Here is a 19,638-nt window from a genome sequence, read left to right as displayed (position 1 = left end):
GGGGCCTGCGCGGCACCGCCTTGCCGGGGCCGGTACCTCACGCACAGGAACGGGCTCCGCGCCGAGAGGGGCGGACGAGCCGCAGGGCGGCGGCGGGACGGCGAGGAGAGGCCCAGGCCGCCACCCGCCCGCTGTTACCGCCGGTTGCCAGGAGACGGGAAAGCCTCGCGGGTCCCGCCCCCCCGCTCCCCCGCTCCCCCACTCCCCCGCTCCCCGCACCGGTGCGGCGATGGCGCCTGCGCAGCACCGCAGTGCGGCTGGGGGCGGGGGGGCGGCGCCACCGACCGTCCGTGCGGGCCGCGGGGCGGGAGCGCGCCTGCGCGGGGAGGATGCGGCCGGGCCCGGCCCCCGCCGCGGCGCTGACGGACGTGGTGAGCCCGCCCCTCCCCCGGGGACCCCGCGGCGGGCTGGGGGGCGGGGGGCTCGTCCTCAGCGCGGAGGGCGCTTTCGGGCGGGTCGGGGGCTGGCGCTAGAGGCTGCCCCGGCCGCTCCCTCCCGCTGGCAGGGCCGCGGGCCCGTCCTGTGGCGAGCGGGGCGGGCTGGGGGCCGCCGGCCCGCTCCTGGTGGGCGCTGCGCGGCGGCGGCTGGGCCCTCGGCCCCCGGGGCGCAGCTGGGGGCGGGTGGCGGGGCCCGGGCTGTGGCAGGCGGGGCAGGGGCGCCTCCCGCGGAGCCCCGCAGCCGCCCCCGCCGCCCCGCGGGAGCGCGGCCTGCCCGGCTTGTGGCGGGGGGGCGGCATCGTCCGCGACGGGCCGCCATCAGACGGGCAAATCCGCTCTTACTCCCTTGCAGAGCTCTGCTGCTCGCTCATGAACGTGTGATAATTAAAATAAAAAAATAATTTTTTAAAAAATCTTTCACATCAACTGAGGCAAACTGTTTTTCACATGCTGGCGGTTGTGGATCCCACGCTCCAAGACCTTTGTAACGTAGAAACTGTTACCTGAAATAGTTCAGGATTATGCTGCAGGAATGTTAGGTGTTGCAATCTTGCCTTTTTGCTTTCTTGGAGTAAACTTTGTTACTCCAGAATCACGGAAACCTGAAAATCCTTTGCCCAAAGCTGAAACCGTAGATACTTATATTTTCATCAGGCATACGTATCTTTCTATCTATTTCTGCTTAGAACACTTCTAATGGAAAGGAAATTAGCCCTATGTTTCGATGTTTCTGTTTCATGAATAATGGTAGCATTGCACCTGGGATTTTCCCATACTTTGTAAGCAAACAGTTATGCGGTAAGTCTTTCCAAAGGGTCTTAGTGTAATTTTTTTTACAGGTGTTTGGTGATGTTATTTTTTTAGACCAGTTAATGCTGTAAAGCATTTCTTTTCATGGACTGTTAGACTGAGCAGTACCCACACATCTTCTGGGCCATTGTCACCTTTTGTTCCTCATTGTACAGGCATGGAGGTGGTGGTGTGTTGAACTTGCCCAGGAACTGATCTGGCTGAAAAAATTTTCTCTCAATAAAAGGGTGGTTTTCCATCTGGATGAGTTATTTGATGAAGTTTGTGTTAAAAGGTCTGCAACGAGCAATTGTGGGGACGCAGAGCAGGGACTTTGGAAGGGGAAGGAAACATCTGGGTGGTTTCTGTGCTGGCATAAGCAGCTTTTCTGTCAAATGTGAAACTCAGCGTGGGTTTTAGAGGTGGTGTGTATGTCCATTTTATTTTTCTTTTTTCCCCTGAAGCCGTGATTTCCTAACCAAGGCAAGTGCACACTTACAGATGTGCTTAACTACCTTTCTGCTGTAAAGCTCAGAGCAGTCCTTGGTTTACTTGATGTGGAAGAAGACCCATAAAATGGGAAAAATGACATTTGGAATTGAAACAGTAAAAACATTGACAGTTTACTCAAACTATTTCTAAATGGTGAAAGTGTAGAATTAAGACTTACTTGTTTAGTTAGGAAATGTGTGAAGGACTGTATTTGTAGCAGTACTGATGTAATTTAGGTACTGGCAACTATGTGCTGCTGTGCCGCTCACCAGTTTATTCTCTGGCCTTTTCTATCCTGAGCAGCTGCAGTAATTACCAGTGTGCTTGCATGCCATTGTATAATAACAGTTAATTGCAACTTCAGAAAACGCATGTTCAAATAACTATTAATTTTCATTGCTTCTTTTTTCTCCTTAGGTAATTCTAGAAGCTATGGACATACTCTTTAGAATAAGAGGAGGCTTGGATCTTGCATTTCAGCTAGCAACTACTGATGGTGTGTCTGTAAGACTATAATACAGATTTCTTAACATTTGTATAAATAACCTTTTATTAATTAACTAACTAGTTATGATGTTTATCTTCGTGGCATTTCACCAAATGTGAAGTGCTCCCTCCCAAACGCATAAAGATTAAGTACAAAAAATGTTTTTCTTTTTCTCCATTCATTTTGTGACAGTCATCTTCCATTGTATGGTTTTTTACTTTAATTTGAAGTAACGTTTAAATTGCCATTTTTTTGGTCATTTCATTTATGTATTTTTGCTACTTATGGATCTGGTATTGGGATCACTTTTCAGTTTGAATCCAAAGTTGACCCTGAAATTCTAAGCTAACAATAACTTAACGACAATGAATTTGGTTATAACAGGATGATATTAATAGTGCAGTTTTGAGCTTGTGGTCCAGTCTTTCTAGAGAAATAGAGAAGATGAACAAGCTAACTAGCTACTGAATTTAGGTGGGATTGGCTACTGCAATTCCATGTGATAACAAGGAACTAGACCACGTGGCATTAAGAGGCTCCTCTAGTTCCACGTTTTTACAGTAATGTCACATTCATTTGGGAAAGGCTGCTCAAGGCTATTAGTGGCCATTGAGCTATCATAGGGTGGAGTGTGGTAGGAGAGTGTCTTCAGCTCGGTTGTAGCTCATTCTGCATCTTAAAAGGTCGTTTCTTTACTGGAAACTCTGAAGTCAGTGCCAGTGAACCTTGAAAAGGAACTTGGACTCATTTCAGTTCACAATATGGAATAGAAGTAGTGAGTAGGTTAGCCTAACGCATAGCAACTTTTTGTGAATTGCATCCTCAGAGAAAGGCTGTTTTGACTTTGTTTACAATGTAGTGAATTTTAAGCACAGTGAAGCAGAGTGATATTCGGATTGTCCCAAGTCCATGGTATTCACACCTGTTAGTGTGTAAATACAGCAGAGCGTTCCTTTGGAGGGCAGTGAGTTTTATCTTTTGGAGGAGTTCTGTTGGATTTTTCTATTACTGTAGTTTTTACAGACTTCTAGTGCAAATCTCAACGAATAGTGTCCAAATCTAATTTAATGCATTAAAGAAGTAGAATTCAGCATAGACTTTGATAGCTTGTCAGGCTTTGTATAATGTGTTGCATTCTAAGTAATGGTTTTTAATCTCCCCTGTGAGGCAAGCAATGCTGGTAATGTGCAAAAGTTGCTCTTTTGTATCCAGTGTTGATTCAGGTTGTAATGAGCGGGTGAAACTTAAAAAGTAGAGTCAAGCTCTGAAAGACAGCTGTCTGTACAGTTAATAAGGATTCAGGCTGACCAGGGTGTGGCTTACAGTTACAGATTAATGTTGGCCAGAATTTGGTCTGCAGCTGGAGTGTAGGCCCTGCTTTTCCAAAAATTTAGTATGTTTTTGGTTTGTATTTGTGAATAATTACTTGAAGTCAGAAGCATGTGACTCAGGTTGAATCTTCCCAGGATTTACTCAAAAGACTAAATATAACCATATAGAGAAGTTTGTCTGTACACAGAAGTTTGTAGCTGTAGGCTTGGTTAAGAGTTACTGGTGTGAGAATCGACTACAGTATAGGTTATTCTTCTGTCATTTGTTCAGCTCTTCATATTTGGCAGCGTCTGAGAGAAACGGTACGCTTTTGTTCAGGCAGGTATCTGTGTGAATGTCTGAGACAGACCTGCTAAGTGCAATTCTGTCTCAGTTTTTGTTTACATAGCCATTTTTGTGATCATAACAACACTTAAGGTTCTTTTCGAAAACAAAACACATCCAAAATTTTAAAAATACACGCCCAGCATCTGTAATGAAAGTGAGGGGATTTTCTAGGCTAATTGTATCCTTATTGTGTTTCAGAGGCATCAACAAAAAAGGCATTAGGATATGTTTTCAGTGATCTTGCAAACAAGCTGTCCTCAGATGTTCTTGTATTAAGAATTTGCCACAGTTCGGTCTATGTGTGGCCTAACAGTGGTTTGAACACTGTTCCAGAGCTGACCGATGAGTCTGCTTGTAAGGAGATAAGACGATTTATACAGTAAGTATGTTTTTAAAATATTTTTTAAATAGATTAATTTCATATTATAGAAATTTCTCTTTCTGTTGATACTTCAGATTTGATCAAGATGAGGAGACCAAACGAAAGCTTGGCAAAAGAAAGGATAAAAAGTTACAAGATACGGTATGTGTCTCATCACACTGATAAATTTCAGCAGACAACCTATCATTTAAACATTTTTAGCACGAACGTAGAGATCCACTTACAGTAGATCATCACGTAGAAGATTGTCTTTAACATTACTAGCTCTTTTTTAACCCAGGTATTTCACTGCTGAGTTTGATACCAAATATCTAGTCTTAATTTTGCCGCCTTGATGCCTGTGTTTGTTGGAGATATACTATTGGTGTCTTCATTCTCTGCAGCAGCAGATAGTCAATGTAGACCTGATGCTGGAAATGACATCTCCGCTAGCTCCTTTGGCTCCAGTCATTGAAAGGGAAAATAAGGAGCACCACTACATAAATATGAAGTTACCAGTTGATGTGGTTGTGTCTGTTTCTCCAGAAGAAACATGGGGAAAGTAAGTGCTACCCTGAACTTCTAATTTTTCAGCTTCGTTTCTGCTTTTTCTTGAAATAATGAAGTAAAGCGATATCATTGATCAGTTTAATGAAGTAGCATATGCTGTTTTTATAATGGAACTTAACTGTGTTAATTTCTAAATTAATTAACTGTGTTAATTTAATAATAATAATTAAAAGCTCCTCTAGACAGCTGTTAGCTTTAATAATCTTGAGACACAACCCTTCTGCTATCTAGAAAAAATTCAGTTTATCAGTGCCTGATAGATTGGATAACTCATAACCATTGCTTAGTAAGGAATTGGGAAAGTCAGGAAGATGTTCTGAAAATTCTTGTAGTATGTGAGTGTGTGTAGAAGCAAGAGCTGGTATGTGTTTGATGAGTATTTGTAATCCCAGCACTATGTTAGGGGCTCCAGCTGGGTGGGTGAAGGTGGAAAACTTTATAGAGTCTTCCTCTGTATTTTTTCCTCACATTTTTTCTATAGGAATTGGCTCTGAAGGATGCTAATGAGGTGGATAAAATGCAAAAAAAAAACAACCCCATATAGTCATACGTATAACTTTTGTTTTGGCAAATGCTCATAATGGTTGTGTTCCTGATGGAAGTACTTGCATTTTGGAGGGTTGAATCACTGGGGAGTAGTTTCTGTGTGCAGACATGCTTTGAGTAAAGCATGGTGAGGTTGTGTCTGTCTTTGTGGGAGTGGGAACATGGAGGTAGTAAGTTCCTCAGAACAGATGCAAATACACATGTACGGATTGTATAACTGTCAGAGCTAGGAGAAAAAATGATCCACTGTCGCTGTTCTATTTTAAAAGTATTCTCCCTTATACTTTGCAGGGTACAAAATCTTCTGGTGAAAGCAATTCACAGGCAATTAAATGACATGGAAAGGTGCATCATGAAATATGTGAAGGGAACATCAATTGTGGTACCAGAACAATTTCATTTCATGTTACCTGGAAAAAGTCAGCTCGTAACAATCTCGTATCCTACAGGTATTTCAGATGATCAACTGGAAAGTTACAGAAAGGTAAAGCCAACAAATACTAGCAGAACCTGATTTAAATAATTTTTTTTATTATTTAATTATTATTATTGTAACTGAAGCAGCAGTGAAGCTTTTCATTTAGCCAATGTAGAATAAATACTAACAGATACTGCTATATTTTTGGTTAATTTTTATTATAACTGAAGCTGTATACTGAACATGGAAGCCCGATTTATCAGAAGTTATTTTATAAAATGTGCCAGATATCATTTTTCTAAGGGAACAGTAGTAACCTTAAAACTATATAGGATTTGGTTTAGATGGGTTTTATCTAAATTATACTTCTGGTACTGTATTCTTTGAATTTCTCCACTTCCATGGCAGAATATAAAATTGCTTTTAGTGTGATGTTATTTTCAGGCTTGAACAGATGTCCGGAAAGGTTTAGGGTTGGGTTTTTTTATTTGATTTGGTTTCTTTCTTGGGTTTGGTGTTACTGGGGTTTTTGTTTGTTTGTTTTGGGGACCTGCTTTTTGTGGCTGGCAGCTGACCAGCCTTAAGCTGGCTTTTGTTTGGTTGGGTTTTGCCCTCTGTGTTGGCACATCTAGAAAAAAGAATACGGATGGGGCAGAAGAATGTTCTGATGTGGTGCTCCTTTTGGACAGAGACATGTACCTGGCCGATGCCGGTTCAGGTCACGCAGTTACACACACTGAGAGTGGGGAAAGTCTCCTGCCGCCTTAGAGGTGTAGAAGCCGTGGGGACTTTTCATTTTCTTCTTCCATGTGAAGCATTACTGGGTGTATACAACCTGATCTATTCCTTGCATTTGCAGAGGCCTCGGGCATCGGTGGCACGTTACGTCTTTCCTGCCCTCTGTCTGCTGTTGAGTTTTACCCACTGACTGCGAAGTGTCACTGTAGCTAATTAGTTGGGTTCAGTGTTGGGTCATTGGCGTAAAACGTATTTTATCCTAGATGATCTCATCATTCTTTTCACTTCTAAGCTCTGTGAAATTAGACAATATCTCTTCAAATGTGGCTGCTGTGTTGTAAACAGCGCTGAGGAGATTTAAAAATAGACTGAATCTGCTTAAAGTCTTTTTTCTTACTTTGCCTCAGTATGTTGCATTTGTATGTCTTATTAGTTAAGATTATAATTCAGAGTGTGTGTCTATACTACTTCATAGATAAAACTGTAATCCTTTTCTATCATGGTGTATTTTCTCATACTTGCACAAGATGCTTGTCACTCATGGCGTCTTCAGCGGGGCTCCCGCAGCAGGTGTTCTGCAACAGGACTGTATCAAATAGTGGGCCCTTTAGGTAGGAGGTAAGCCTGCACAAGCTTCCTGTGAGAGGTGAGATCTAGTAGTAAATGAACATGCTGGATGTTTAATAAAGCAGATTGTAATGTATCAATTCGCTAAACTGTGCTGTTAAAATTGTTTGTATTCATTGTTACTTACAATGTGATGTTTCTTTTAATCCAGAATTTGAATCGTGCTCTTTATTTTTATTTGAACTTGCCTGTAGGAATTGCATGAGTTATTCAATCTGCCTTGTGACAGACCGTATTTCAAGAGAGCAAACGCTTATCATTTTCCAGATGAACCATATAAAGATGGATATATCAGAAATCCACATTTACATCTAAATTCACCTGGTACAGAGGCTGGTATGGTAAGTTTAAATTGAAACATTTGTGAAAAAGTACTCTTTATTTTACTTGAGATTTGTTATTAAAAGAAGTCATTTAGTAGTCAATATGGTATAGATGAGAAAGTGAAGCAACTGACTTGGCCTTTTTAGCATATGAGCTTTCTCTGCACAAAATGATATTGCTTTGGCTATATGGCTGTATTTGTCCCAAAGAGATTCTATTTTCTTGGAAAAGGATGTGCATGTGTTTTTAGCATGTGTTTTAGAAGTTTCTCAGAACCAGGACTAGAAACTAAAACTGTGAATGGAGGTGTTTAGGAGACAAAACCAGGAGTAATCGTATGTGAATAACAAACCTTCAGTTCTTCCAACGACTTGTAATCCCCAACCGAAAGCTTTTACAGTCCAAGTGACGAGTCGTATGACTTGGCTGAAAATTGATGCAAGCGTGATCAGATACATTTGTATTATCCCTTTCTGTGCAGGTTTATTTAGTACATGGTGTATATAGTTATCACCACTATATGCAGGATCGGATTGATGACAGTGGCTGGGGCTGTGCCTATCGGTCTTTGCAGACAATCTGTTCTTGGTTCAAGCAGCAAGGTTATGTTGATACACCTATACCAACACACAAGGAAATTCAACAGGTACAGAACATTTAAGCAGATTAACTGTTTTGTGTATATTTGTCCAGAAAAGTTTGCACAGCATATTTTTAAAATATCAAATTCATATATTGTAGACTTCAGATTTATGTGATATTTTTATCTCTTAAATTGAACTACGGTAGTTCTGAATTATTATTTTTAACAAGTTTTGTTATAGGAGATCTGTCTCCAAATGTTTATCAGCATTAGGTGACATGATCTGTATGAATAAGACTTATTAAAATAGTCTTCTAAGTATTTCCTTGGATTAATGTTTTATTAGAAGCTGAGATTATGACATGTTCACTGTTCTTGCCAAATGAAAGAAAACAACCCAATGAATGTATTGTACTAAAATAATTTTTAAAACTTCCTTTTGTATTCGGTGACAGCTGGATTAGTTCCCCAGATGCTATGCATTGATTTACTGCTACCTTTTGCAACTTTGCCTCTGAGAGTAGTGGGCTTGTCCTGGTTTTTAACTTGTCCTTCACTTCTTTTTCTATTGTGAAAAACCCGAATTCTATACCTGAATATGTTCATTTTTTAGCAGCACTGAAGAAGAACTGTAGACTTGGGTAGCTAATATTGATTGTATGCCTAGGAAGAAATAGTGCAATTGGCTTCCGTTTTCTAAAAATAGTACGTTGTGTTATTTACTGAACATTTTTAGCAAAGTTTGGTTTGGGTCATAATACAACTTTCATCGTACCTAACAGGGGTGTGAGCACTAAAGTTTAAGCTGTGTTTGCTGAACATTTCTCAGTCCACACCTAAAGCTAAAAGCAACTGAAGTCCATGCACTCCTGTAGTATTTTCAGACATCTAGAAGAGGGCAGCAGCCTTCAGGAGACTTTGTGGGCTTTGTATCCTGAGCGGAAAAGGCCCTTCTCGAGTGCTGCATGTAACATACAAGGCTCAGAATGGAGAAGAGTTTAAAATAAATCACAACCCTCAGTGTATTTCAGTTGGCCTCTTCCTCAGAGCACTGTTTTATGGATCCTTTTCTGAGATGCTCTGAGTGGGAATCCAGGTACTTCAGTCTGTGAGGTGGCTTCTGCAGGACAAACGATGCACTCCATGATTAGACAGCTCAGCGCTCACCATCCCAGCCTGGAGTCTGCCTGTGGACCCGGGGTTATATTCTGTGCTTGCAGGCACTGTTCTATATTAGCATTCAAGTAACATTTCCAAAACAGAACTGCAATGAATGAATTCAGCATCGTTTTGTCTGGTTTTGACTGGCTAGGATCAAAATACGTTCCCATATATATAAACCAACTTTGTTCACAAAAAGTGGTGGAATTGCCTACTATATGTTGTTGATGTTTGTTTTTATTCTTTCTGATGATGTTGCAAAGGCACTGGTTGATGCTGGAGACAAGCCTGCAGCATTTGTTGGGTCACGGCAATGGATTGGTTCAATTGAGGTACAGCTTGTTTTGAATCAGCTTTTTGGAATAACATCAAAAATACTATTTGTCAGGTAAGAATCAATATCTGTTCAATAGCTCAGTAATTATTAAAAAGACTGAATGCTTTAAAATGCAAATTATCGTTACAATACATGGGAGAATAGGGAGAATAAAAGAGATAATAAATCTTTTAAGGGTTCCTTGTTCATAAACCCTGTATTCCTGCCTTTGGTTGTGCTGAGTGCTTACAGATGAAGGTGTTGCTAAATTTCTTGGTGGGGGTTGGGGTTCCAGTTTGCAGTTGCTATAAATTGCTTAACGATATTTAAACTCATGTGGAATTAAACCTATTCCTTTGCATCACAAACAATCTTTGAAGCAGGCACATGCTCTGGCAGTCATAATGAACTGAATGCACGCTGACAGTAAATTATTACTTTGTCCAGGGAGCTAACCCATGAGAGTGCAGGATTGAGGCAAATTGTTGAGCAGCCTGGAAATAGCGTTCTCTTTTTCTGGGTTTGTGTGACAGATAAAACAAGGGATTTGTTTCCATTCTGACAATCTGATGCACTCATACACAACAAAGAACCCTAGAAATATATTTGGGAGAAAAAGAATAATGTTCAGCACTTATCAGAAGTAAAACGACTGGATTTTTATCATTTAAGCAGCACTAAGCAGGCTAACAAATCCCTGAATGTTTTGTGATAAATATGGTTGTGACATAAAGAATATATACTAGCTCAGTGTGTATGAAAATTCTAGTCAAACAAAATACTACTCATTAGTTATGTTTATTTAAAATAAATTCTACTGTAGATATTGTAAAAGAACATGTGAGTGTGGTGAATCTTAATGGTAGGAAAATAGTTCCGTTCTTCAGTATTCTGTAAAGCTTTATACAGCCAATTTTAATCTTTTTTGTTCCAGAGCTTGTATTTGCAGATGATCCACATATTATTTATAGCAGCTGTGACAGGCCCTGCCAGTACAAAGATTTTTATTCCTGCACATAAGAATATAGAATAGATTCCTTTCTGAAGTGGGTAGAATTGCTCATGGTGCTGCTACAAGGAAGCAGCAGTGTTTTTCAGGATTAGGAAAAGCCAGCATCACTACCATGCTGAGAAGAAATATCATGCATCTTTTTCGGCTGGTCACTGGCAGTGGATAGCATTTTTTTCTTGGGCTTATTTCCAGCTAGCGCCTCTAACTCTTCATGGAAATAAGACTTCACAGCTGCACCAGCAACACTAGTACTGAATCTGTTACTGTAAATGCACCAATTCCCAGAGTTCTGGTTTTGTACTGTCCGCATTTAATCTCTCTCTCCAAGAACATGAGAAGCAGGCAAATGAGCTTTCTTTGGGCTTTCGAAAGGTTAACCACTACATGAAGAAATATAAAGACAAGATATTAAAGATATCTGTATTTATTTCCTTGCCTAGCTTCTGTCACCACTTTTGGGAGTACTGTCAGTCTTCTAAGGGGAGTACACGTCTGTCAGCTCCAGATGTTGGAGTATGTGCACATATTGTGTGTGTGCCTTTCTCTTCCATGCGGGCTTCTTTTGTCTGTGGCTGGTCCCCGTAGTTGAAAACGAAAGCAAGGAGATCAGGACAAAGCTAAGTTCAGTGTTGCTTTGAACAGATGACTAATGTTATCTGAGATTTGATTTTATTTTTTTTTAAACCAGCTTGGGTATGAGTACTGCAATTGCTGGTGCAATTACAGTGGAAACCTATCTGAAGGGGTGTCATTACAAACACCTGTATTGACATCTTACTTTTGTTGTTTCTGATGAATTTCTGTTACTTCAGACTGCCTTGCTGACAGGTGTAGCCAGTCTGTTTTTCAGCCACTTGGAGGGACCTGTGGGGGTTTACCAGCTGCCCCTGCTGTAGGAGACAAGCAGCAGACACTACAGAAGCTGGGTGACTCAAAGCGCTCCAGTGGCAGCTAGGCTTACAACGGACGCGTTGGGCCAACCAGAATCTGTAAATAGCATTAAAAACCTTTTTTTCTGATTGTCCTGGAGTGTTTACACAGGAACACTCTAAGCCACTTTTTAATCAGTTACCTTTACGGTTAATGAGTATAATGGGTAGAGAATTAAGCCTAGGGAGGATGACAAATATATTGTTTTTCTTACCTAGCCAAGGTTCTGAACTAGCGTTGCAAGGAAGAGAGCTTGCTAATCATTTCAAGACTGAAGGAACTCCAGTTATGATCGGTAAGTGCTCAAGGATTAAAGAATGGTGATGAAAGTGCATGGCCTCCCTATGATGAATTTCATTTCGGTTAGAATTCATTGTTTGCTGTGCAAGAGTTAATCAAAACTCTAGATAAATTTAAAACTATGCTATTCCCAAGGGAGCCTAGAAAATGATACAATTTAGTCTGGCTGGTATCTTTTCACTTGGTATTTCTCCCAAGCTCAGTATTAAACCTGGTAAGAAAAAAGTTCTCTAAATGATGCTCTTAAAAACTGTTGTTAAAGTCAGAACGCGAGAGCTGACCTTTGCTCTCTAGAGGAGCAGAAGTTCATACAGTTCCCCAGAACTTCCCGTCACAGAAGAGTAGTGTTTATCTGGCTTTGAAGAGAAGAGTATTAGCCAAATTGTTTCCAAGACAAGTTTTAATAGTCTGAAATGTTGGTAACGTAAGAAATGCCGTTTGTAAGAATGCTGTAACCTTAATTGAACTATTTCAAAGACAGCTGTCATTTATAAAGTGAAGAATATTGAAATACCATTTTCAGCTTTAATAAAATTTTAGCAGTTTTCGCAATCCGTATTTGGCACTCCATAAAGACAGTGTTAATCTCTCAAATTAGAGGTGCTAGAAGTCCAGATTTTGGTATGAAATATTCTTGTCCTTTCAGCAGCCTTTTTGTCCAAATGTCAATAATTTAGAATCCTATTATTGAAAAATCTTTGTAACTTATCCTTCCCTGTAATGCTGTCTTGCAGAGTTGTTTATTTTGTTATTGGAAGGGTGCAGGTTGGCTTTTTCGGTGGGTTTTGAAGATTTATTTTTTTTTTTTTGCTTGTGTTCTTTTGGGGGTTTTTGCAATTCCTATCTGTTGTGTGAAGTCATTACTGTGGTATCCCAAGGACGTAAACTCCTCATGCTATCTGAAAGAAACATGCAAGAGTCAACCTGTGGCCAGCTGACCAAAATACCCCTTTTCCCTGTTTGCAGGCTAGAGAGAGGGGAGTCAGGAATTACTGCTCTGCCCCTAACAGCCATTGATGGAGCTTAGTAGAGAACAGCAGATAACCCTTACGCAGAAATTCTGATTTCTGTTCTTAGTCTTTTTACAACCAGGAAGTTTTCCAGATCGCTTTTCTGCAGTTAAGTTTCTTTAAAGAAAAAGTGAGCAAAACAGATGTTTGAAATATTAGTGCCTTCATCTGGTGGAAGTGTTAAGGACTCAAACCACCTTGACGACACAGAAGAAATTTGGAAAGCAAATTCTGTAGTTGTAGCAAATAAAGTAAAATAAGTCATCCTCCCTAGTTCTAGTAAACATAATGTATGTAGAACAGCTTCAGAATCATTTTGCTATCCAGGCTCATCTGTTAATAGAAAGTGTTGATGTACATTTTTTTTAGGCTTGCACATTTAGCCGATCTCCGTGAAAAATTCTTAGAAATTTGTGTTCCTCCTGTTTTAGGTGGAGGTGTTTTGGCTCACACAATATTAGGAGTGGCTTGGAATGAGGTTACAGGGCACATAAAGTATTTGGTTCTGGACCCACATTACACTGGAGGAGAAGATCTGCACGTTATTTTGGAAAAGGTGAGACTTGATGCACATACGTATCCACACATCCACACATGTATGTATATATACATGTATTTTGGCATTAAACAAATAATGTACAGCCAAATATGAATTGGCTGTTCTATGGGTCCTCTGTTCCTTGTGGAGGAAGTGCTGATCCAAGTTAACCTGCATATATACTACTTATTGTTAGTTTCTGAAACTTGGTGTCTTTGGAGAAGACATATTCAGTCAGCAACTACAAAAAGTTACTATAGCACAAAGAAATGTTCTTTCTCTAAATTAAACCATCTCCCCTTTTACCTGGTGATACATACAGTAAATGTGTTTGGTATTTTGAATGCAACAGAAAAATCTGTTCAGCCTGTAAAATGCTGTTACTGAAGCAGAGAAGATAACCATTTATTTAAAATTTTTAAAAATGCAGAAAAAGAAATCCAACACTAGGCATTCTCCTACTAGGCCTTGAACTAAATTTAAAGGGCAGATACTGAGCTTTTTTGAAAGTCTGGGAAAACTCTGAAGAGCTAAAGGGTACGTAATGTTATTTCCATATTTAAAGCCACTAAAAGGGATGACACAGCACGATACAAAACAGCAAACGTGGTGTCAAAACTGAAAATGGCTAAATAATCCTGTAGCTGCTTAGTAATCTAAATTTTTTTTTCTGTTCTTCATACTAAGTTGCAAATAGCAAGTTTTATTGTATTTCTGACACCCTTGGGTTAGGCCCAACTGAAAAAGCTGTTGAAACGTTTTGCTAGCCCTATGATGATCAAAGGGTGAAACGAATACAGAAAGAAACCATTTCCAAAGAACACCTGGAACCAAAGGCTGTTACAGCTACAAGGTGTTCAGGAATGGTCCAGGAGGATAAAACATATGCAGAACCCCGGTTCCTCATCAGAAGTAGTGGGGGAGGAGAGGAACTGAGGTTGACTAAGTTTGTAGCTCTTTTCTTCAAAAACCCCTTGTACAATTATGTGGTACTCTGCAAACTTAGGAGCGATGTTACACTGTTTTTCTGCTAAAGCACGATAAACAGCGGCGCTTGTATCTTCTGATAGTAAGAGCTCTGTTTGGCTCTGAAAGATCAACAAGAGAAATGGAAACTATGAGAATGACAGAGTTTCAGAATAATATTAGTCTTTCTGTAGCAGCTGAAGGAAGTGGGGGAGAGGGAGAAAAAGATGCGGTTTTTTAGGAACTGCGCTGGGGTGGGGAGGGAGGAAGCAGGAGAGAGAGAGAGACTATTTTTCAATAATGTGTTTCCAGGTATTTAGAGAACTTCCTGAAAACTGTGTGTCATTGCGTTCTATAGCTATTTGAAAGTAATTCTTACAGCTTAGATTAAAATTATTAAAATAAAATAGATCCAATAGTAGCAGATAGTGTTTAAATCTAAGAATTCTGGTTTTCCTATCTTGCTTGTTCTTGGACAGGGCTGGTGTGGCTGGAAGGGCCTGGAGTTTTGGAACAAGGATGCCTATTATAATCTGTGTCTACCTCAACGACCAAAAACCATTTAAATTCCACTCTTATGCTGGAACATACTAAGCCAAGCCACAATAGTAGCTAAACTAGATACAACTGTCTTGTTATTTATCAAAATAATGCTTTAAGTCAGTCATAGAAATGTTGCTTGAGTAATTTAAATTAAGAAATACTTTTTTTTTTAATGAAACCTCTAAAAAATAAGAGTTATCTGCTGTGAACTGTATTTCTAAGTTACCTAATAAATGTATTTGTAATTCTTCTTTTGCTTAGGACAATTTTATGTTTATATAGCATTTTTTGTTATGCCAAAAACTTTACAGATTAAATGCCCAATCCTTTTATTTTATGGAATTCTTTCTTGCTGAGAAGATGAACTGTCCTTTCCCTTCAAGTTCCATATAACCAGCTGTCTTGTGCGCTATGAATCTGTTCAAAAGCACTGTTTGCTGCTGGAACTGTTGATAACAGTGTTTTAGAAGAGGAATGGGAGAAAAATGGCTATATGTACTGAATTTTATGAACTTTGTTCTCATATTTACACAAAAAAATGTGAGAGAATTATTATATGCTCATTTATTTATAGCTGTATGAATACAACTATTCTAGGAAAAAAAAAAACCAACAAGCAACAACACAGTCTTCTTTAAGAAGTAAAAATAAACAAGCTTTCCTCCCTCTCAAAAGGAGACAGTGCACCGGCATGCACGCACATACAGCCTAGTCATGTTTCTTCAGACTTCAGATTCCCCTTGATTTCATTGTGGGGTTACAAGCTGTTTCTTTTGTCAGCTAGGAGACAAGATCTGTCATATGAACAGAGAATAAATCTGTAGCTACTCCATCAGTACGCAGTAAAAGTACCTACCATTTCTTCCCTGCCACCCCCATTAGTGTTTTCCATAGCATGCCCCATGTACTATCCATTTTTTATAAGAACCATAAATACCTATGCAAGTTAATCCTTACTAGCTGGCTTCTAAAGCCAACTGCTACCTCTCTAACACCAAATTTATGTACTTAAATGCTAAAAGCATTAAAAAAGATTTCTGACTTTTAGTAAACTAACAGTATTACCCACCATCTGATCTTCGCCGCTTCCTGCTTACGGACCTGCTGGTTTGATTTTCTTGTTTCTGCACAGCTGGATTCTCTCTCGGCAAGCCATGTCTGTCACCACGCGGGTAGCCAGACTGTCCTCTCTGTTTCATTGTCTGAGTGTGCTGAATTATTGTGAGGAACTTGGCACATTCCAGAAAGCCGTAAGCCAGTGCGAGGTCTGCTGCTGTTTGTCCACTGTTGTTGCACAAACTGGAACACACAATTAACAATAACCATGCGATTAAATTGGACTGCGTTATGAGCAAGCACTGAGCAAGATTAATTATGTGGTGACTTTAGATAGAGGTGTAAAAATAAGTATGGAGTATCGGTACCAAGAAGGCTTGTCAAGGATTGCATGGGGCTCTACTCGTACGGAGGGCTGGTATTCAATGCAACAAGGAATAATTATTTTAAAACAGATTTGTCATCAGACTATGACTGGCTTAGTATATCAGAAAGGCAAGAGGAGGGTGAGCACAGCATTAGTCAGAATGGAAAACTAGCAAGGAGAATTTATGATCAGGAATATTCTCTTAGCAGTTACTGTAGAGGTCTTTGATGTGGAACTAAGCAGCAGCATACAGTCTGTGCTGCTTTGGTGTTTATGTCTCTGGCAGTTTTTAATACTGCTCTTATGACTATAGTTGTGCCACATTTACAGTCTTGGCATGCACACTGAACAAGAAAAAGTACATGTAAAATGTGTGTATCCTTTGATACTGAAATGACTAAATGTAGTTCAACTTACTCAATTTTGGCATCGCCAGCAACAAGGAGAGCAAGACATTCCAAACTCCCAGCTTTTGCTGCTTTGTGAATCGGGGCTTCTCCAAAGCAATCCTAAAAACACAATTTATACATAACCATCACCTGAAGGAAGGGGAAAGGGATGAAGCTATCTTGTTCTCCAACATGACTGTTCACAGAGCGTTAGTCTGTAGAAGTGTTACTCTGTATACCAGTCTGCTGTGAGTTGAGAGAGAGATCAAAGGAATATAGCTAGTAAAGAGTACTCAGGAACTGCCGTTAAATATTTAGTGTATTCATCACAGCAAAGTAGGAATACTGTTGCGTGCAATACTCGTTCAACTTTTACCTTCTAAAAGATTATTTACACAGAATCCACTCTATGCTGATTACTGGCATCTTTCAGCATCATTCAGGGATTGCCGTGACCAACAGCTTGCTGCTTCTGGCTCAGAAGTATAAACAAATTAAACTTCACAGCTAGAGGAAGAATCCTTATGGGGTGAAAATTTCAGAGGAAAAAGGAGTACTCATTTGTGTAAAAGAATTTAGTTATTTTGACATCTGTACAGCACAGTAAGAGTGAAAATTGCATTATACATAGTAAATGAAATCATTAACATGGCACACAGAGGATTTCTGGTTCATCCCTGAATAAAGTTACTCTAAAATAAGCAACCCCAGGTACTTCATGCACCGCAACTGTGCATATAAACCCTCTCTTAGATAAAAAAATACGTAAAGAATATAAATTGGATTTACTGACATGCCAGACCGGAAGGGGAGAAGCAAAACTTCTGTATTTTTTTACCTGTTGATTCAAATTCGCTCCTGTCTGCAGCTGCCAAAGTAGGAAGAAAGCTTCACCACCACAAGCAGCCAAGTGAGCTGGAGACTGACCAAAGGCATCTGCAGGTGCGTTCACACCGGTTCCTGCCTCGAACAGATTGCTGAAGCTACCAGACTAAACCAAATAAGAAATAAATAAATAAATAAATAAATACATACATACATAAAGCACACCGTTATTGCCAGCCTAAGCCACGGCAAGCCTAAGAACACCGAACCGTAGCAGAAAACATCCCCCCATCGGACCTCTACGTTCCTTGAGAGTGCCCGTTTTCCGAAAGCAATGCAATGCCTTTTTTGGCTTTTAAATCTCATAACCAGAAATACCGACCGGCACCCGGCAGTGCCCAGCCTACCCAGGAGCAACCCCGGGCAAACCGCGCCCCGCACGGTTCCGCAAGAGACCGACCCCCACCCGCCTCACCTCCGAGGCGCAGCCCAGCGCCAGCATCGCCCCTCCGCGCCGGGGTGGCCGAGCCGCGGGGCCGCTCTGCCCTCCGCCGTGCCCCGCGGGTGCAGCGCAGCGGAACGGCCGGCCCAGCGCCCGCCCACCGCGGCCGGCACCGGCACGTCCACCGGCGGGCGGGGGGAGCCGCCCGGCACCAGCGCCCGGCCCAGTGCGCGGCCGCATTGGCCTCCCGCGGGGGAGCGGCGCCGGGAGCGGGGCCGGGAGCGGAGCCGGGAGCGGGCGGGGCGGCCATGGCGAGCGGGGCGGCCCGGCACGTCCCGCACACACTCGCGGCCGCGCCGGGGGGCGGCCGCCCGGGGCCCCCTCCTGCCGCTGTCACCGCGGGGTCAGCAGTCCCGGTCCCCGGGTTGCTGCTGCCAGGCGCCACGCCCGCAACGTGCCTTAGCGCGGGTTCGGGAAGGCTGGATCTGGGCGGATTTGGACCTAGGAAAGGAAAAAATAGAGGATTAACTTGGAATTCTTCCCCCAAAAAAGCTTGAGTCAGCATAAAGCAAACCCTGCTCTCCTCCCGCCCCAGCGCTGCCACTGGGCTCAGGAGCCTGCACAGGTAGGACACATCCAGCCCCGGCTTCCCGCTGGGGCACACACCACAGCACGGGCATCACCAGTCTGAGTGGGACTAGCACTGGTGATGGTGCCGGTCGGGACAGCCACCTACTACATCTCTGTCCAAAACACACTGGCAAAACTTACACTTCATTGTCACTTCCTTGAGCACTACGTGTCCCAGGGACGCTCGGGCCACTATGGGCCACTGTCACAAAGAAGCTTTCCACCCATAGACCTTTCTGTGCTGGAGACCAGAACCAGCCACAACCGTACCCAAGAGTTACCATCAAAAGGAACTGCTTGGTATCTATTTTGAACATGGTGACAGCGACGTTTCATGGTGACACACCTGCTTTCCCCCCACAGAGCATCAGCACCAGGTGTTCGTGGGCATTGGGAAAGGCAGGGGTGGGAGAGCTCAATGCTCCATCACCATCTGCTTCGAGTTTTCAAAAACAACTGCGTGCCTTCATTTTGCACGGACACAGTCTTTGCTCAGATTATGTTTAAAAGCAACTGCCTGTAAATCGAATCGGACAGAGGATTCAATTACCACTAATCATGCTTCGCAACTGAAAGCCTGAAGAGGAACAAAGAGCACCTTAACGCAGTGTGCAAGGTATACAATACTGTTTCCTTAGCACTGTAGCGTTTCCTTCTGTGTCAGATCCCTATGTGTTTCTTATGGAAGTTATTCATAACAACTAGAATAATTAAAAAAAAAAAAAGGGGGTGGTGGTCAAAAGTCATATATTGTTTAAAAAAAAATTGCATGTTTTGATAAAGTTAGGGGAAAAGAAGACTAACAGTGTTCCTTTAGGGTATACATAGTCCTGAAATACATGTGCAAACATTACAACAACTACTTCCTGCTTCTCGTTGGGGAAAGCAAATATAAATTATTTAAGTAGTGGAATGTGTAATTTTTAAAAGCGCAGAAATCCAGGTAAATAGGTAATGTATCAGTTGAGCAGAATTATTTCATTAAGTGACAGTTTTCACCTCTCCTTTCATACAGAAAGAAATAGACCTGTGTAATTACCAAACATTTTTTTTTTCCTGAACAGCTAGCCAAGCAAATTAGTTAATAAACAAATAAAATCCCTACACTTCTAACTATGCATT

At 41.4% G+C, this 19,638-nt stretch overlaps 2 protein-coding genes across 11 annotated transcripts; one reads left to right on the top strand and one right to left on the bottom strand.

Annotated features, from left to right (window-relative positions):
- The first annotated feature begins 220 nt into the window (after nucleotides 1-220).
- Nucleotides 221-15,057, top strand: UFSP2 (UFM1 specific peptidase 2). Of its 3 annotated transcripts, none has more exons than XM_080373780.1 (12): nucleotides 221-371; nucleotides 2,136-2,214; nucleotides 4,063-4,243; nucleotides 4,321-4,387; nucleotides 4,633-4,787; nucleotides 5,633-5,825; nucleotides 7,319-7,465; nucleotides 7,930-8,094; nucleotides 9,456-9,580; nucleotides 11,669-11,745; nucleotides 13,192-13,316; nucleotides 14,744-15,057. In XM_080373780.1, the coding sequence occupies exons 1-12, from the start codon at nucleotides 330-332 to the stop codon at nucleotides 14,828-14,830; spliced, it is 1,443 nt and encodes a 480-aa protein (XP_080229906.1). In that variant the 5' UTR covers nucleotides 221-329; the 3' UTR covers nucleotides 14,831-15,057. The 3 variants fall into 3 exon arrangements, with proteins under 3 accessions (XP_080229906.1, XP_080229905.1, XP_080229907.1); XM_080373779.1 differs by having other exon boundaries at nucleotides 222-371; nucleotides 4,630-4,787; XM_080373781.1 differs by lacking the exon at nucleotides 221-371 and adding an exon at nucleotides 1,121-1,235 and having other exon boundaries at nucleotides 4,630-4,787.
- On the bottom strand, nucleotides 8,101-18,265 carry ANKRD37 (ankyrin repeat domain 37). 8 transcript variants are annotated; one of them, XM_080373799.1, is made up of 5 exons: nucleotides 17,920-18,265; nucleotides 17,458-17,610; nucleotides 16,648-16,739; nucleotides 15,877-16,106; nucleotides 8,101-9,151 (listed from the first exon to the last, which is right to left on the bottom strand). In XM_080373799.1, the coding sequence occupies exons 1-5, from the start codon at nucleotides 18,124-18,126 to the stop codon at nucleotides 9,075-9,077; spliced, it is 759 nt and encodes a 252-aa protein (XP_080229925.1). In that variant the 5' UTR covers nucleotides 18,127-18,265; the 3' UTR covers nucleotides 8,101-9,074. The 8 variants fall into 8 exon arrangements, with proteins under 8 accessions (XP_080229925.1, XP_080229932.1, XP_080229927.1 ...); XM_080373806.1 differs by lacking the exon at nucleotides 17,920-18,265 and adding an exon at nucleotides 17,742-17,896; XM_080373801.1 differs by having other exon boundaries at nucleotides 8,104-8,694.
- Nucleotides 18,266-19,638: the final 1,373 nt, after the last annotated feature.

This window comes from Falco punctatus (genome assembly GCF_963210335.1).
Source record: "Falco punctatus genome assembly, chromosome: 1".
In the NCBI taxonomy this organism is placed as follows: Eukaryota; Metazoa; Chordata; class Aves; order Falconiformes; family Falconidae; genus Falco; species Falco punctatus.
Note: the sequence above shows the minus strand (reverse complement) of the source record. Positions and strands in the feature narration are given on the sequence as shown.

Bases quoted from the DNA above. Each gene is read 5' to 3' on its own strand.
- UFSP2 (XM_080373779.1), top strand. From the start codon at position 330: ATGCGGCCGGGCCCGGCCCCCGCCGCGGCGCTGACGGACGTG. The intron at 2,215-4,062 runs GTGTGTCTGTAA...ATTGTGTTTCAG, and splicing joins TCAGCTAGCAACTACTGATG to AGGCATCAACAAAAAAGGCA. The intron at 4,244-4,320 runs GTAAGTATGTTT...TTGATACTTCAG, and splicing joins GAGATAAGACGATTTATACA to ATTTGATCAAGATGAGGAGA.
- ANKRD37 (XM_080373799.1), bottom strand. From the start codon at position 18,126: ATGCGGCCGCGCACTGGGCCGGGCGCTGGTGCCGGGCGGCTCCCCCCG. The intron at 16,740-17,457 runs GTAAAAAAATAC...TTGTGTTTTTAG, and splicing joins GAGCGAATTTGAATCAACAG to GATTGCTTTGGAGAAGCCCC. The intron at 9,152-15,876 runs GTGGGTAATACT...TTTGTCCTGCAG, and splicing joins GAAGCGGCGAAGATCAGATG to AAGCCACCTCACAGACTGAA.